The 18,612-nt window shown below is 39.6% G+C and overlaps 1 protein-coding gene across 1 annotated transcript in view; it reads left to right on the top strand.

Annotated features, from left to right (window-relative positions):
* The window catches only part of LOC145452075 (phosphonoacetaldehyde hydrolase-like), a 69,243-nt gene that overhangs the window by 36,156 nt on the left and 14,475 nt on the right, over positions 1-18,612 (top strand). The window contains exons 4-6 of the mRNA XM_080330291.1: positions 5,603-5,723; positions 5,797-5,925; positions 12,979-13,146. Of these exons, the coding sequence (XP_080186417.1) occupies positions 5,603-5,723; positions 5,797-5,925; positions 12,979-13,146 (418 nt within the window). The remainder of the gene's footprint in view (positions 1-5,602; positions 5,724-5,796; positions 5,926-12,978; positions 13,147-18,612) is intronic.

Here is an 18,612-nt window from a genome sequence, read left to right as displayed (position 1 = left end):
TCAAACTCTACGAAATCCGCGAATATTGGTTGGAATGAATTCAAATTTGGTGTGCGTCGTTTTTTAAGGCAACCTAACGATTTAATCAAGTAACCAGCAAGATTCAGGAAAAAGGTTATTTTTGAACAGCCCTATTGTACAGCAGGGGCGGGCAACATACTGCCCACGAACGGATTTTAAGCGGCCCGCAGAGTTTCCGGTCTTACATGATTATTTGGCCCACGGCTGAAGAAGGGTGACCATAAAATCCCTTGTTCTGCTTGGGTTTACATACATTTGCGGGCAAACACTTTCGACCATGAAAATGAACAGACAAAGCTTCGTTCCAATCTAGGTGTTGCTCACGAGCAGTCTATACCACGGGTTTCTACCAGAGATGAGCATGGATTAGGATTAGGTTTTGAAAAAACAGGATTTGTGAAATTTTGTCGGATTTGGATTGGATATGGAATAGACATTTTTTTCAGAACGGATTAGGATTGGATTTATCTATTTTCTGGGAGATTGAAATGTCGTGTGGCGAATGGCGACAAACTTTATTCAGATCATTTATTATATTAATGTACTTATGGTTACTAGGTTATCTTGAATCAAGTGAATCGTTGGTTGTGAAAGAAAATTTTCGAATCCCTCCATCGCATAAATTAGTTTTTTTTCTGAATTTCCAGTTGGAATCGGATTAGGATTGGACATGGACTTGAATATGAAAAAGTTATGGATTAGGATTTGGATTTGGATTTGAAGGTTCGGATTTGGATTGGTTTAGGACATGGAAATTTCAAATCCGCTCATCTCTGGTTTCTACCAGTGATGAGCATCGGAGCGGAGTCGGAGTGGATTCGGAGAGGAGTTTTGCCGATTTTGTGACAGTCGGAGCGGAGTCGGAGTTTACTACAGATATTTTTTCGGAGAATTTCGGAGTATTGTAACTTTTGTCTCCGATATCTTTGGATAGCTCCTGACCAGAATACACTCTTGATTATGATTACAAACCAAAACACAGACCGTTGACACCTTGTAAAGCTGTAATATGACGGGTAACATGCAAAAATGATTGCCAAAGTGCATAAAAATCAGCCATCTGCACTGCAATTGGGGACTGGAGAGTAGATAATACTATAAGGCCAACCCTATTATCACATTAATTTAGTAAAACACATTACCAAGTGTACCATGCTTGCCACTGTTTCGGATACTTGACGAGATTCATCGGAGTATCTCGGAGTCAGGGATTGAACTCTCCGAAGTCGGAGGGAGTTTTCCTCAGACACTAAAGTTGTCGGAGGGATTCGGAGTCTCGAAAAGCACTATCCGCTCATCACTGGTTTCTACGTCCTACAAGCAACCACAGTTCAAAGAACTTGTCGACAACTTTGATCGACCACAGAATCACAGATCTTATTGACTTCAAACAGCTATTGGAGTATATTAGTAAATTCATCGAATACTGTTTTTGGCCTCTTACTGCTTTCAACTTGAAATTCACAATATATAGAATTTATGCCTTTAGGCGGATAAATACACGATTACTGTATCGATTCAGGAATCCGACCCGCCAAGTACTTCATTTTCCTATATCCGCCGACTAGAGAAGTTGCCCGCCCCTGTTGTACAGGCACAAATAAAATCTTGATGTTAGAGCGGGTCGTTTGAGAGTTGAAATGGGAAATTAACTTTTTTTCAAGCAACACAAGTGCACTTCCCTTGAAGATTGTATGGATTTCAGAATATGGTAATCCCACCTAATGATCTGTGATATTATATATCATATGTATGTGTACTGTGTAGGCTTGCCATCATGACGCATCGCACTTAGCAACAAAGGTATTCATTTGCAGGTAATATTGAGCCATCATTGACCTCTCCGGCTCACAACGCTAATCAGTTGAGTTTGACCGGCCTAGTATAAGACATGTGACTGGTGTGCGGCGCACCTATTTTATGGTGAAATTTACTTCGAAATCAAAGCAGATTTCTATAAATTCCAAACGAAATATACATCGCAATTGCGTTGTTGCATCACGGTGTCAAATCCTTCCTATATGTCGCAAACACTCGAAAAAGCGTTTCCTCTCGACTATCAGCAAGAACAATATACTGACCTATCTTCATTCGCTGTCTCGGTACTTACGGCCAGATACGATTTCCGTAATGCAAAAGATACTGCCTCTGTACACAATTATACATACATACACGCATACTGAAAATCAGCGACTGCGACCACAATTTAACTATCCACATTACGACATTACACAACCCATAGCAATGTCGCTAATCAGATCGAATTATGACTTCCGAGTCATTCGCGATTAATGGAATTGAATGAAACATTCCGATTGCCAATCGTAGACGGCATTTTTCAAAGGCGATAGACGCCTGTGAACTTATGCAGACGTCTGCCTGTACCAGGATTATAATCGCCAGCGAGCGATACCTTCAGATGTCTATACCTCTGCCAGATTCGTCACTGCAACTCAGCCTTATCTTCCGTTAAGACTGATTGTGACTCACGTTGTTGCATATAACATTTAGAAGGCATAGCTAACAATGTCCTAATAGTTTGACTACCAAGACAATGGCCGCTAAACTCGTCCTCCCGAGTATTAAAACATTTCCCGACGTAATAGACATGTGATGAATAGCAATTTCTGATTGCACAGTACAATATATTTTCACGTTTTGTATACCTCACAATGCAACGCACGACTTTCCATTGCTGTCCGCTATGGTATTATAAACGTTGGTCGAATACATGAACCTTTCCTGGCGTCTAGTAAACTACTACATTACGCATTTACTTTGAACACATTACCGAGTATAATTAGTCTGTCTCTGGGTGCTGATAACCTAAGGCTTCCATGCTTGACTGCGAACTCACATCACCCATACTTACGGCTGTCTCCTGTTCGAATCCGAAGAAAATACAGTCAACATGGTTAAATTGCGCGTACTTATCCCTGTTAAGTAGACACCGTCTTCTACCAGAGCATGCTTTCCGTATCACACTTGTTTCAAGACGCTAAACCCGCATCCTGTTCCCCGTATACTAACCTCAGTTATTCTATACCAACGAATCCGTGCGGTTTAATATAAGCACGAAAGGCTTCCTAGTGTTGCAACTGGAAACTTGAATTCATAAACGGTAACTGGTGTTCTATACAAGCGACGGAAACCGCTTTTTCGTTAGCATTCGTCACAGACGTATTGAATAACACAGCATGCATATAGGACGCGCCACATGCAAAACAATTCGTGGCGGAAATCGGTAGCATATTTGCAGAAATCTATCAATGTCATTGCGTGCCATATATAGACAATAGACATATGTACCAATTAAACACTAGTGATTCGACTGCGACTTTTTGTGAACGAACTCTTTCATCATGATTGGATATGACTTTTGCGTTCGCATGTCGCACAATAATCCGGAAATGTAATAACCATGATAAGCGACAATATCATGTGAGTATCTTACGGCTTAAAATGCATGTAACCGGTAGCAATTCGAATGCTAAATCCTATATGTCACGTAATTTACATTCATGAGAGAACTATATGCGACTTGGGTGAAGCGAAGCGTGCCGCTCTCAATGCATGTTATCATGTTTCTCGTATCAAAACAATGCATGTGACAATATTTCACACTACGCAAGAGAGGTTGTTGTATTATATATCCTTTTCTATATAGCCTATACTACTGCCCAAATTATACAACTACAGAAATGCAGAGTAGCTGCGTTTGCGTTTACCGCCTCATCATGGAATTTGAGCCAATATCAGGTCATCATATTGTGGAAATTTGGTTTTCCAGAAAATCCATCTCTCTGAGCATGATCTACGCATAACATTTCAACCTTGATATGCAACAATCTTACCCGCTAACTGACTAGAGGATGTACGAAGCTTTCTGATATATACAGCAGTTAGAAGTCGATGTTCTGAAGTATAAGCATAAAGCAACCCATTTCTCTGTTTCCCTTCACGGCCTGCGTAGTCGCTTTCTTGATACGACGCAGCCTCAACGAAAGATAACACTAAATATAGGAAGACAAGGCTAAATGGAAATCCTACACTGTCAGAGAGCGCACAGCTTCGTACGCGTTGGCGGCATCCTTATGTCGATCGACTCTTCACGGAGAGAGTGTAAATAATACCACTAAGAACATTCGAGTGGTTCATCTTGAAGCGCACTGCCGGTAACTGCTCATTCGATATATTATAAAGCTAACAGAGTGAAGGTATGACCGGATTTAGTTTGAAATGGATAACCTGTTTCGGATTGTAAACTCAAATCAAAATAGTGCAGTATTTTTGTACCGTACGTTGACCGCATCGAATCTCATATCCGGAAATGACATGATTACATTCGAAAGTCGCGCGAGAATTCAAAATTCGTAATTCCGTTGACTGACATATTAGTATTTATTGCTCAACATTTTTCGAACTGACTCTTTTGATGTCAAGATTTTACGTAAGCTATTTATTTCATTTTCTCTTCTCGAGTTCTCGGTTATAACAATTCGTAGTTATGTGTCATTATAGAAAATGTGTATAATTTAAATATCGCTTATTAACTTGTTCTGTTCGTGTCTGCATTATAACCATCTCGTACTTCTAATTTGAAAATTGGCTTCGTGTGACGTCATAATTAGAGAGACATCGATTTTTGTTTAGCAAACTTTTTGAACTTTGGTATCATAGCTGAAGGTGAGTGGGTGACCCATGAGAAGATGTCAGCTGAAAACGCTTCGAGTAAAATATGAATATATTGTACAATCGTAGTATGAGGTTCTGTACTACTAAGCACTAAACATGATGGGTTTCGACAATTAAGTCGCTATGGGATTTTCCTTATATAGTGGGTATACAATACATTCCATTGTACATGTTAGTTTATACACTTATAGGTTTTAAAAAAGGCCTATATAATGCAGACCAATGGTTCCCGGCCATTGGTGTCTGCCTGGCCATCGTGCGGCGTCCGCGTTTCATAACAAGTCATTAAGTTCGCATAATGCGATGGATATACGCCCGAGCTATAACCGACTTTTGTCAAATCCGTTCTTTTGAATATTATATATAGAAGTATAGAAATAATATCCTTTCCGATTGCAATTGCACATAGGTATCTGAAGGATATCGATATAAAAGGCTCTCAATGTCTATTTGATATGAGATGAGATATAAATTATCATTTCCTTGATATGTTGAAGCATTTCGTCATTGCAGGACCGCTATCTGGGACCTAAGCATGCCAATGTAGAGCGTGAATTTCCGGATTAGGAATTGAAATCCGAATTTGTAATCTTTGACTAGATTTAAATCGATTTATATATTTAATGATACCGAAATCGCATTACCGTTTGAGTCGGATGGAATTTTCATCTGATATTGAATTTTCGTGAAATCTCTCAGATATCATGGGCGTTAATAGCGGATATGAAGTCTGATTTTGACTTGATATGACAGGAATTCGGATTTCGACTTGGAATTCAACATATCAAGACCGTTCCGAGTAAAATGTTTGTTATAAGATAGAGTCCTGCATAAGTACCAAATCCCAATTGTCGCAGCGATGCAATTACAGTCGTCCTCGTTTCAGAAAAGATGTGCACATCGCGTCGATCCTGAGCGATGCACAGGTACAATCACGTTGGGAAAAGGTGAAAGGTCGTAAACCCATCACCGATCTAGACGGGGCTGACGTTAAAAAGCTGTACGAGGTAAGATGTTGTAATAATGACTTATATAGATTAACATGGAACTGCCATTGACGCAGAAGTTTCACCGTTGCAGGATTTCGTTGATATTCAACTCAAGTGCCTCGCGAATTTTGCCACTCTCATACCTGGTACTGCCGAAGCAACGCAGTACCTTCAGCGAGATCTTGGTATTAAAGTCGGTACAACTACAGGATTTACAAAGGTGTGCTTCGTGCTCTACCTGTTCCAAGGGTGTCAAACATACGGCCTGCAAGACGGTTTCATCCGGCCCGCGAAGCAATTCTGAGTATATTGAAAAATATTTTCCAGCGCATTTGTAAAAAAAATGTTAAAGATGTTTGGCAGGAAATACTTTCAAGTTCATAGGCCCCATTATAACTACTCGACTACGACGCTGTGGTTTCACTCTAGTTATCACTAGTAACAAGTCGGCGAAATTTACATCCAATTTCAAGAAGGCAAAAAGCGCACACTAAGTTCATAGTTTTATACAAATATATACCCAAAAGTTGTTATTCAAAGAAGCGAAAACGCCAATACGGAACCGTTATATGCAGTTTACATGAAAAATATGTTAGTTTCACAAATATATAATTGAAATATCAATGGTCGCACTGATGTATCACTTTCGATCCAATAGATCCCCGGAGATGAGAGAAACCGGATTCGCGGTTTAATTAAATAAAGCAAGTTTCAACGTCCGCATTTCCAAATAATATCTTGTATTCCACACAACGCATATGCAGGGCTAACGGCCAGAGGTGGTCATTAACGAAGTACTTCTACTTTTTGAAGTACTTGAAGTAGACTTTGCCCACTCACACTACTTTTTAAGTAGTTTTGATTTTAGACTACTTCTACTTCTACTTGACAGTTTTCAGTTTTGCAGGCAAAAATAAGCGTAGAATACCTACTTACTTGTGAACCACCACTCCTACTTCTACTTGAGTAGAAATTCCGGCGTTACTTCTACTTCTACTTGAGTAGCGACGGTGACTACTTTCACCGGCTCTGCTAACGCCAGATTACGACTAAATCGAAGGGAGCATATAATATGTCAACTTACATCGTCGTTAACGCCACTGTTCTAAGGGTTCAACAAGACAATCATCGCATTTTGCCAATTTCATTGTTCGCGAATTAAGGTGTTGCAACTTTGCTACACTGAAAACCATATGATCCGTGTATTATCTATATATGCTTTCAAGGTATTCATGTGAAAAGCAAGAGCACGCGGTAACATTTGAGAATCAGTTGACTGGTCCGACTCGCGAGCGATTTGAAGGCTTGAATCCGGTCAGCGACGCAATTAGAGTTTGACACCCCTGATCTATTGCATTCCACAGTCAAGTATGCTGTGACCGTAAACATTTACAAAGTCCTGCGATAGACGATTGTGTTGTTGTTAGATGAGCGAATTTAGTCTTTTTGAATCTATCTTCAAATTACGAATTAATTTCGCGTCATGACCAACCACTGGTTCATGTCCTGAAACGACTCAAATTTATTGAAACATCACGTGAAACTTCAACGTTAGTAGGATTCCACGCTCACATCCAAATCCAGCGCTGCAGTGGCCGCATGTCACAATCAAATCCGCATTTTTGAAAATCAATTTCTCGACATTTAAAACACGGATGTATAGAGTTCTATACATTCATGTTTTATAATAATTCAATTTTCTCTACCACTAGATAGTAGATACGTACTGCCATAGTATAGTATTTGTCACGACAAGACATGTATGATTTCTCCACATATTCCCTACAGGCCCAGAAAAGCTTGACCTCAAACGCTAATTGACGTTGAATACCGAAATCGAATGAATGTAGCATAGTTTTAGTGGCGAGTATTGTAGTGGTTCGGTCCCCACTGCAACGCCGATGGGTTTCAGGTTCGAGAACGACAGTATAGGAAATCCAAAATTCGTTCTCAAGTGTTGGATTTTTATGTCGGCTCCTGATCGCCATTCGGTCCGCGTATGCGGTATCTTACAAACGTCCAGAACGGATAGTAGCCGGGATACAATTCGACAGCTACGAAGTCGTAATAAATGATATCTGTCTGGTATAAAATGACCATAGACGTGGAAACATCGTGAATACTAAGCAGCAACAACAATTTAGCAGAGTTGCGACGCATATTCCTTTGCTTGCCTATATAGAAATTGCCTCAGATGTTCATTGTACAATCACAAATCTGCGTCAACTCAGTGCAGACTGTGCTTTCACAGTATACTGTATATTCATGATCTACTTCTAGTATAGGCTATAGGTGGTTTTGTCTGTCTTTAAAAGCGCTATTCAAAGTTCGGCGTGACGCTCAACCGCTAGCTATACTTAAGCACCTGTCTCGGTCGCACATGTATAGTAGGATATCACACCGGATATTCGCTATCATGGTTCCATCAATGTGAAATAAAATTTTGCGCGTTTGTTCTTGTTGTGTGGCCCCATATATTTACCTGTAGATTTTTATATTTATCGTTGCGGTAATTCTCAACATGTAGCAACGACATAAGAAGCAAATATACCCTGCCAGTGGCAAATAAACAGTAAGGATTTGCACAAATATTAAAAACACGTTTTGCGCAAGGGACACATATGTCGCGCTACCTGTATAAAGATTTATTAGCCCAATAATCTTTCTATTCCGGGGTTTGATCATAGAAATATATACAATCCATTTAAGTACCACTGATGTTGCGTTGGATCCGGCAAAATAAGAACGCACGAAAATCGGTACGTTTCCGTTCAGTCTTATTGTGGACGCTGTACAGTTTTTGAGTAGCATAAAATGTATAGTACTTATTCACGCTTATGGTAAGTTCCTGCGGCCACGTTGGATTCGTAATACAATAATCTCTTGGCATCTATATCATTTCGGTTTTCAGCAGTCTCAATTTCACGTGAAAATAGTTACCACTAGGGTTGCATTTAAGACAAAAATCAATTTGAAACAAACATGTTTAAACCAAGGCCCTTGTTTAAAACATGTTTTTATTTATTTTTAAGCCATGACGTCACGAACATTCAATTGTGACGTCATAGTCGATTGATATTGACAATTTAAAATGTAGGGTAAATAAGGGTCCTTTGACGAAATATCTGTACTGTTGCTGGTGAACCGACTATTTTTAGGGTTCCAATCATCCCACATCGATATACGTCGGATATATCGAGTGGTAATTGTCCGTAGGCTCATACAACATGTTTTTCGGAAAGTATTTACACAATTATGGCATAATTTTACAAATAAAAACACAATTAAAAAAAATACCTTTGTTTAAAACACCGTTTGTTTTAAATGCAACCCTAGTTACCACTCACTATACCAGTCTACTTTACTCAATCCCAATTTCGATATTACATATTTTTGTATCGTAGGTCTGTGTTGAGCAGAGATAATTGAAATTAACAGCGATTAAAACGCACACTGGCGCAGCATTCTCCAAATAATCATGAAAATCGCATTTAGCGATTATGTCCACAATTCTGGCTGTGCAAATCATTCTCATGTAAATTAGATACACTACATACTCATCATAATTTATCTTGGTCAAGTATTCAGCATTAGCGATCCACCAACTTGAACAAATCCAATGTCGTATCAGGGTTATCCCGGGGCTCAAGTACAAATTCTAGAAGTTCGTTACAATCCTATCGCGTCCATATTCAGCATATAATTTGTGCTGGTTGTATAGTGGTAGGCTTACCATACGTCTTTTTCCGATTCCAAAATATGGTAACCCTGTTAATGGGATCTTGCAATCACTCTATTGGAGCTAAAAATCGAACAGGGATTAAATCTTTTCTGTAATGATTATATATCAGACTCCGAGCAAAGGCGAAACTGATACTATATTAGGCGGTTATCTAACAGTCGATAAGACTGCTATATGTGTAAAGCGTGATTTCCCATCGGACAATCATGTGTTTGTTCCGTAACGGTATCAGTGAATTTTCAGCACGTCGAACCGATCTAAAAGTACAAGTTTAGCTGTTCTCACTGAATTTTCGCCCTGTCCGCGTTGATATATGATATTCAGTTTTCGAAATTTTAAAGGTTCCATTTTTGACATTTTAATAGGTATATAATAACTAGGGATGGTGTGAACCTCTGAAAGGTTCAGGTTCGTGTGAACGCGAACCTTTTTGAAAGGTTCTGTGTGAACGCGAACATGAACCTCATGGCGTCACGTGACGTCATATTGCTAATTCCTACCGTACATTTCAGTGAAGTGATAGCCTATATCAGGGGTGGCCAACCTTTTCGTCATTCACGGCCGCATTTCGACTACTCATCCTACGCCCTACGGCCGCATTCCAGGGCATTGTCGTAATGAACGAGCAGGGCGCCAAATACCGATGTTAAAGTTTCTACGACCATTTCCGATGAACTCCGGACTAATCTATTTAATGATATAGGCTTACTATACGCACTGAAATCTCGAGTGGTCACTATGGTAATGCTAAGGGACTGGTTATAGTCGCAAGAATCTCAGATTCGCTATGAACTTCGTCATTAATATTAGTATTTTTACATATTACTATCAAACATTTACCCTTTCTCTGCCCATGTGATTATATTCACCGATATAGAGTTGATGCAGGCGGTGTTTGCGAAAATTTAGAGCAAGTTATAAATTATGATGCATCTTCGGGTGGGCCATTTGTTATTAGTCACTTTGTTACATGCTGTTATTTCTTGACCTCTAGTCAGGATTGTCGGTATAGTGAGGAGCACACGATCCCGAGTTGGTATTTCCATATGAGGCGCATCATTTTGCTCTGCTGTTCGCATCTGTATTGTGGGGTTCTGATTGCAACGGGCGATAGTAAAATCTAAAATATGAAGTCTCATTGAATCGCGCGCAGCGCAAAGAAAATTTCAAGAATAATTAAAATCGTTCAAGAGTTCGGGAGTCAATTCACTAAATTCAAATTGCATGTCGACGGCCGCGAACAGATACTAATTGAATTGGGCGCAGGTTGGCCACTCCATGCCTATATCAATGTATAATACACAGGGTTGTCCAAAATTTAGAAAATCTTACAAATCCTCCGTTGTAATGTCTTATTCTATAGATTATTGATAAAAAACGACAATGGGCCTAAAAGTAGCTCACAGGAAGGCCGTTAATATTTCGTGCAAAGCGTTTGAAAGTAGCTGCCGAAGAATGGGCGTGCCACCGACCATAGAACGGCGAGAAGACTAGTAATCACGAGACCACGGCTCTTGATTAGCCAATCGGCTATGCTTCAATGACCACGGCAGCAGCACCTTGCTGACTAGGTGATCAAGGAGTCTGCTACCGGTGGCGATTGTGAAAGCGCATTGTATGTAGGTTGTCAGATCATGATTTAGGATTGATTCAGGACCGCTTTATTGTGAAGGAAGCCGCCGTAGCCTATATGCCGGCCGTGTTATTTTTGGCATTTCAGGAGCCAGATCCCAAAACTGCCAAAAATAAAAATTTGAAAATGCCAAAAATAAGCAATTTTTGGCATATGCTAAAAATAACACGGCCTGCCAATAGCGTATTTCGTTCATGGTGTTGTGTTAACAGGACCTCGTTACTAGCGAGAAGAGCGTGTGTGAAGGGCATGTTTCTTAATCTGGGTCCAGCCCACTCATTAGGGGTGAAAGCATGGTGTCCTAAATGGTGTGAGCACAGCGAGATTGAACGGCTGACTGCATTTGGTGTATGTCATACTTTCCATTTGTCCAAAGGCAATTTAACGACCATTTTTGACCGTCTTGCCGAGCGCTAAATTTGATAAAACGGGTATCAATGACAGGCTGCCGTTGTACTAATTACTAAAATATTAATTTTATTCTGCTCATGGATCTGGAACCTCCAAAATCAACCACGATTTTTGCATTGTAATCGAGTCGAATATTGTGACGCAACAATCTTTCCGGCTATTTCTGAGCTGCAGTCTCGTTTTGCCAGACAGTCTTGTTGCGTCAATTTTCTTAAACAAGCTAACATTCCCAGGACTCTTCCATGTGAGTTGGTAATATTAAAGCCATCTGAAGTGACAAAAGTCCTCCGAAAATATCTCGATAGACTGAAGGAGATGGAATAGTCGGGCTCCAAAATAGAATGTTTTGAGAGACAACACAGGAAACTCCTGGAAAAGTATCGGGAAGAAAATTCTTTCCGCGATGAGATCGATGGCACTAGCGAAGTGATCTCTTTTCTTGATGCTTGGAAGCCGGTTCGGCCCTCCGAAAATTTTGAAGCTCTGAAAACCTTTTTGCAGGACTGGCAACATTCTTTCCCTCAACGCAGTGGTTCTTAACCTTTTTTCCTCCAGCGCCCCCTTTCAAAAATTATCATGCTCCAGCGCCCCCCAACCTCATATTGTAAGGAATGTAATAAAGAAAAGAGTAAGAGGGAGGGCAGTAACAGCACTTCGTCAACCCCCTAAAAACGATTGCCTTGCGCACCCATAGCGTGATAAATCAAACTCTTGCGGGCTTCGCTCCCAAGAGCCCCGTAGGGTGATTTTGATGGTCAGCAAAGTTTGTGTGGCCTGGTCGCCCTAGGTGCCAAAATTTTCTATAATGCATGAATGAATAGGTGGTAGTTACATATATAAGCCGCTATAAACTTTTTATCCTCTCAGCCCACGAAATCAGATTTACCAGTTGCGCTGAGTAAAATGTTGTATGGGAAAATAAAGGGCACGTAATTAATAATTCAACATATTCGGGCGTGCCCGTAGTTACAATTAATTCGTTACCAGGGACGTAACAGCACTTCGTCAGCCCCCCCCCCAAAAAAAACGTTGGTCTTGGGCCCCCAGTGGGTGGGCTCTTGATGATGTGTGATTGCGGATCCATCTCGCAGTAGAGAGTCACTAAATATTCACTAACAGAAAGCTGGATATTTCGATCAAACTTCTGTAACAAAGTAAGTAAAATTTTGAGATTGTCAAGGTGCATGCTCGTTTGTTGTTGATTTGTTATGCTACCAGCGCCATGCATAGAGTGGCCCGCTGTTGAAATGCAATAAATTTTATACAAAAATGTTATTATGAAGTGGAAATAGTAATATATTAAAAAGGTTCACAGTGCAGAACCTACCAAGGTTTGTTTGTGAACGAGAACCTCTAAATTTCTGAGGTTCACACACAGAACTCGAACGTGAACCTCACGTTCACATCATCCCTAATATTAACCCCATCACGCAGTGCGTATACGATTTTGCTAATACTAAAAATGTATATCATGTTATTGTGTGCAGGCCATGTCTGACGTGTTGTTGCGGGAGGCAGCTACTCAAGGATACATCCCCGATAGCTCGGTATCGGGGGATGAGGTCCTCAACAACATGGGATCCCGACCTGCTCCATTCATGCTGTACCAATGTCTGAGAGATATGGGGATTTGGCCGATTCAATCAGTTATAAAGGTGAGGCGTGCTGGATATTATTAATTCTCTCGGTGCACGTTAGTAGTATATATGATCGGTCGCGAACTAACGTTTTTTTGCATGGGCTCTTATGGGCGGGGTGGCGATTCGCCTGGAAACCCGGGGTGGCGATTCGCCTTTTTAGACCCCCTCTGGGCCGCGATTCGCCATGTGTTCTTATGGGTGCGGTCGTGATTCGCCTTTTTTGCTATAGGCCGCGGTCGTGATTCGCCGTGAAAACCCGGGGTGGCATGCGGCTCTTATTTCTTATGGCGGGGGTGGCAAGCGGCTGTTTTGTCTTATGGCGGGGGGCGGCAAGCGGCTATTGTGTCTTGTGGTCGAACGGTAACCCTTTTCAGTATGGACTGCGGTCGCAAGCGGCTTCGTTGTTGGCATGTCGTACTTCGTGTTGAATATGTATCAAGTAAATAGTCATGTAAATGAACCTTTGTTAATGTGTATATCGTCGTGTATTCTTACAAGGTCTCTACTGATTCACCATGTGTTCTTATGGGCGCGGTCGTGATTCGTACTTTCAGGCATCTCTCGGGTGGTGTTGAATATGTACGAGTCGCCAACAATAACCGCGCAAACGGAAACGCTGTTTGTTGTGAGGATTAAGCAGTGCGACCTATATTTCGAATGACCTGCGCGCTGAATTGTTGCCCATACAGCTGTGTGCTACTATCGCTTATTACACTATTCCAGTCAGTGCGAAATAGTTTGCTAAATCTAGGAATCACTTCCAAGGTAATATTTTGGTAATTAGTTTACCGCAGAGCCGGCGTAGACGGCGATTCGAATATCAACAATAACCGCGTTCACAAACTAACACTTCAAAAATGTGTGAAATAGTTTGCAAAACCCCGCCATCGCTGACAAGATAATGACTCGGGTGACATGATAACGTTACAGGTATAGGCTGTGGTGGTGATTCGCCATGTGTTCTTATGGGCGCGCTCGCATGTCGTACTTTCAAGTATAGGTATCTCTCGCATGTCGTATTGGAAACTCGTGTTGGTTCGCTCACGCGGTGAAATTTTAGTAATCAGTTTGTCGCAGAACTTGATTTCACTCGTAAGATTTAATAAGTAACGAATAACAGACCGCCAGTGTCGGTAACTTGAATAGCGACAAATTGTCACTTATTTCCGCTCTAACCCTAATCCTTTGTGAAGTGAACGCTTATTCAAAAGGTTGTGATATAATTTCAAAATCCAACGACCACTCACCGGATAATGCTGCAGACATAGCACTCTCTCATACCCGCTCACAAGGTAATATTTCGGCAATTAGTTTGTCACAGAACCGTCGCAGACGGTGATTCAAAACCAACAATTTGTCACTTGCCCGCGATCGCTATATGTTTTGACACTTCAGAAGAGTGGTTGACTTTAGTTGCGTGATACAAATCACGAGAATATTCAATCAATGCGTCAATTTGTCAACTCGAAATGAAACTCACTACACAGTTCAAGTTGATTCGTATCTGAATGTGTTAATTCGGTACAATTCTAATTATTTTGAGAAATCTTTTCGTGATCTTTTGATTCGACTGCAACCTGAATATTACTGACACCGACTTTCAGCCACATCGAATTATTCGCACACTCCGCGCCGTCGTTTTCATAGCTATAGAATCAATACCAACTATAACTCTACAAGAATCAAGAATCGCAAGTATGTGCATTATACAGTTATTGTCTTTATCAACATGAAATCCAACTCTTAACAAAAACACGCAACTAATCATTCGCCATCTCTAACATTATCAAAAAAATTCCAGTATTGTTAATTGAAAATCCTCGAGTCTTTATTTTTAAGAATGTTATAGTACGACGTCGGAATCCACTCGCGAGATGTACTAAAGGTAAATCCAGATAATCCAAAATGAAATATTTGGACTTTGACATAGTCTGAATTGAAATAGATTGACAAACATGACTAACAACTTTCAACCCAGTCATATTTAGAGATTATACGCACATTGATTCGAAACAAGTAATGAATCATTACAACTCTATTCGCGACCTGTCTTTACGTTTGTCAAAGAGAGTTTCAGAAATATCATCACTATGACATCTCAACATTTTAACATCTTGCCATCAACAAAAGAGTAAAATACAAAAACCTTGTCAAGTCAATCCGTTTGTAACTCACCGAACCAAAGCAAAAAGTGTCCATACGAAAAGTAGACAAGACTACGCAAGTAATCACTACAACCCACAAACATATCAAGTTCGGTTTTAGGCATATACCACCAACTCGTCTTTTTTGTTTAACTGTAAAAGTCGTTACTATGCCACAAGACCAAGAAATTACTATGAGGTATATTTTGTAAGACAAAAGTAATTACTTCTCGGTGTCGGCGACTTGAGGTTAACATAATATATTTGAGTATACGACATTTGAAAGTATGACCATCGTAGTTTCTTACAATCGAACGCAGGTGTTATATCGAAAATTATCGTGATGTAAACATAAGGATTGGCACATCGATTTAACATACGAGATTTTGTAATGGTCTATCATGACTTGATTAATAAATAATTCGCGTTAATTAGACCCGGCGTTGTGGTAAAGGTTATTATGACAGCAACAAACTTTTCAGTACCGTTGTTATTAACATATTGAGTTGTAAAACTATGCGTGTCTGAAATGTTCTTGAATGGAAAATTATTCCGCCTCGGTACATATCACCCTGCGTATCGCGGATATCAGAAAATATTTTACAAATGTAATTGTCTCCACTAACCAAGACTAAAGATGAAACAACAATTTCGTTTGGCTGATTAACAACCGGTACAATACTTTATCATCATAATCCGCGGTGAGAATTGAAACACTTTCGCGCATTACCCGGGGTCAAGATATCACACTAGGTGAATTGACATACCGCCGCTTGAATAATACCTAATCCGTTCGCACCATTTCACATACTTTGATCATTACAAAAGTAAATTGTGATATGTTTGTTAGATGCATCCAATTCAGTTAGAAATGTCTGGTGCACAACAATAGTAATATCAAAAAAGTACTTGCTACACTGTTATTTGCTAAATGTGTTTTGCATTGTTGTTCATTTGTAGTATTGATTGAAATTGTTCTTGAACCCTCAAATAATAATTCCTGCCATGAAACCAAGTCGCTGAAAGTCGTTACCATCACGAAGATACAATATGTACGATGTTTGTCAAATGTATCCTACCTGGCCAACAGAAAACAATTTTCACTCACTCGAAATGAAACCAATGTGATGGTCTCCATTCGATATTTTGTTTGTGTCAAATACTTTGCAATGAACACATTTGCGTGGTTGAGCTTTACATCATCAAGCTGTTATTTGTAAATCAAGATTTCGGTAAACTTGTAAATGTATCGTTTAACTAACCGACATTTAGTGATTGGGGAACATACCAGACGATACACATCCATCTCGAAATACTGTATTGATCTTAATTTCCATCATCGTGATAAGCGAAGTACATTTGTTTTGAATTCATAACAATAGGCTTTTCTATGACATGATAAATTATTGACAAGTTCTGCTTAGAAGATTGGTTGCATATCACTAAAAATAATATACCACACATATTATTACTGTTACTCCATTCATCGGTATTTTTTCCGTTGTCGATTTTCAAACGAGTAAAATTTATTACTTGAGTTGCTCTGCTTACTATATTTAAATCTAAACTCGCCCGTCTTTCAACAACAAACAATGTTAAAAAAGTCTGCAATCAAACACAACAAGTTTTACGATACTAATTATTATCCCCACATAACCCATTTCTTACCGAAGACATATGAAATATATTCATGTTACACGAAAATATTCGCTCATGCTACAAACCTGTACAATGATTGGTGCTTTCAAACTGTTTCGACACCTCAAGAACTTTATTGTCTGAATGGTTGTTCATGTATCGTAATAATCAAGTAGTTCAACACAGAACTAGTATTAACAGAAACACCAGAGTTGTTTACACAAAAGTTTGTATGTGTACAGTATACGAATACCATGTGTAAGTCCAGCACAATTGTGTGGTATCCATACGAGTTTAGTTAACACAATTTACGACACCGAGGTCGCCTCATCTTTCGTAAGACAACAAACCAAGGCTTCAGGATATGTCCATGTCATAGCAATAAATCAGCTACTCCAACAACAGAGTACATATGTTTTCTAGTTACGATGCTTACATCTTACACACAAATCGACCTACTTTGCTAACGAAAAGTGCTGAGTCATCAAGCGATTGCCCTAGCAACAAAACAGCTAAACGTACTATCATACAAAATGGCCGTTATAGTCACCAACTGTACATGGTACAAGTAACAAGTCTCGAGAATTCAGTTATTCAAAAAAACGCGAAAGTGTTTCTATACCAAGTCGTTATGTTTGACGAAAGCGTATATTGTAGTATTACGATCGATTTGCATTCATTGGTCACAAAATGTCACTACTCTAAATAATTATTTTTCACTCAAACACAAACGCATACTTGTCACCAATCGTTTTCATCAAGCACGAGTTCAAGAAACCTGCTACGACATGAATTCCGATTTAGTTTTACAAATATTTTATAATTGTTTTTATTAACACTATATCAATGTCATCAAGTTGAGTGTTTACGATATTAGTGTGTAGGTGTCTGTGTCATACTTGGAGGATCCGTATTACAATTGACTCGAATTGACTAAATGTAAGAAGGGTTGAAATGTTTCGAATCGATTCATAAGTGGTCTTCGTTGTGGTTTTCGTCGGACATACAGCACGAACTAACTGTAGACTCCTCTCTGTTGTGCAGCTACTCGGTAATCGAAATGCATTAACATGTAAACAACGATCTTGTTTCGTCACACCAAAAATATGTTCACTATCGCGATACTCTGCACAAGACGTGCATAACCTTTTCACACTCGTAATAGTATACCAACGTCAAGCGATAACGTTTAACAAGACCAACGACACTGAACCCACGACGTTTACCTATGTAAAATTACCACTTTCACTTGTCAGTCCATCGTTTACCTGACTAAACATATTATTTTCCTTTGGAGATCTGACGTTTACCCAGAGTAAGAAACCATTTTCACTTGTAAATATATTTTTTCCTTGGCTAACAAACCTTTTTTCACTTGGAAATATATTTTTTCTCTGGGTAACAAACCTTTTTCACTTGGAAATATATTTTTTCTCTGGTTAACAAACCTTTTTTCACTTGGAAATATATTTTTTTCTCTGGGTAACAAACCTTTTTCACTTGGAAATATATTTTTTCTCTGGTTAACAAACCTTTTTCACTTGGAAATATATTTTTTCTCTGGTTAACAAACCTTTTCCCCTGAGCAGCAAACCATTTTGACTTGGAAATATATTTTTTCCCTGAGCAACAAACCATTTCACTCGGCGGGTCGTCGTTTACCTGAATAAAAATATCATTTTCCTTTGGAGATCTGGCG

This window comes from Botryllus schlosseri, chromosome 12 (genome assembly GCF_051294905.1).
Source record: "Botryllus schlosseri isolate E-star chromosome 12, Bs_hap1, whole genome shotgun sequence".
NCBI lineage: Eukaryota > Metazoa > Chordata > Ascidiacea > Stolidobranchia > Styelidae > Botryllus > Botryllus schlosseri.
Note: the sequence above shows the minus strand (reverse complement) of the source record. Positions and strands in the feature narration are given on the sequence as shown.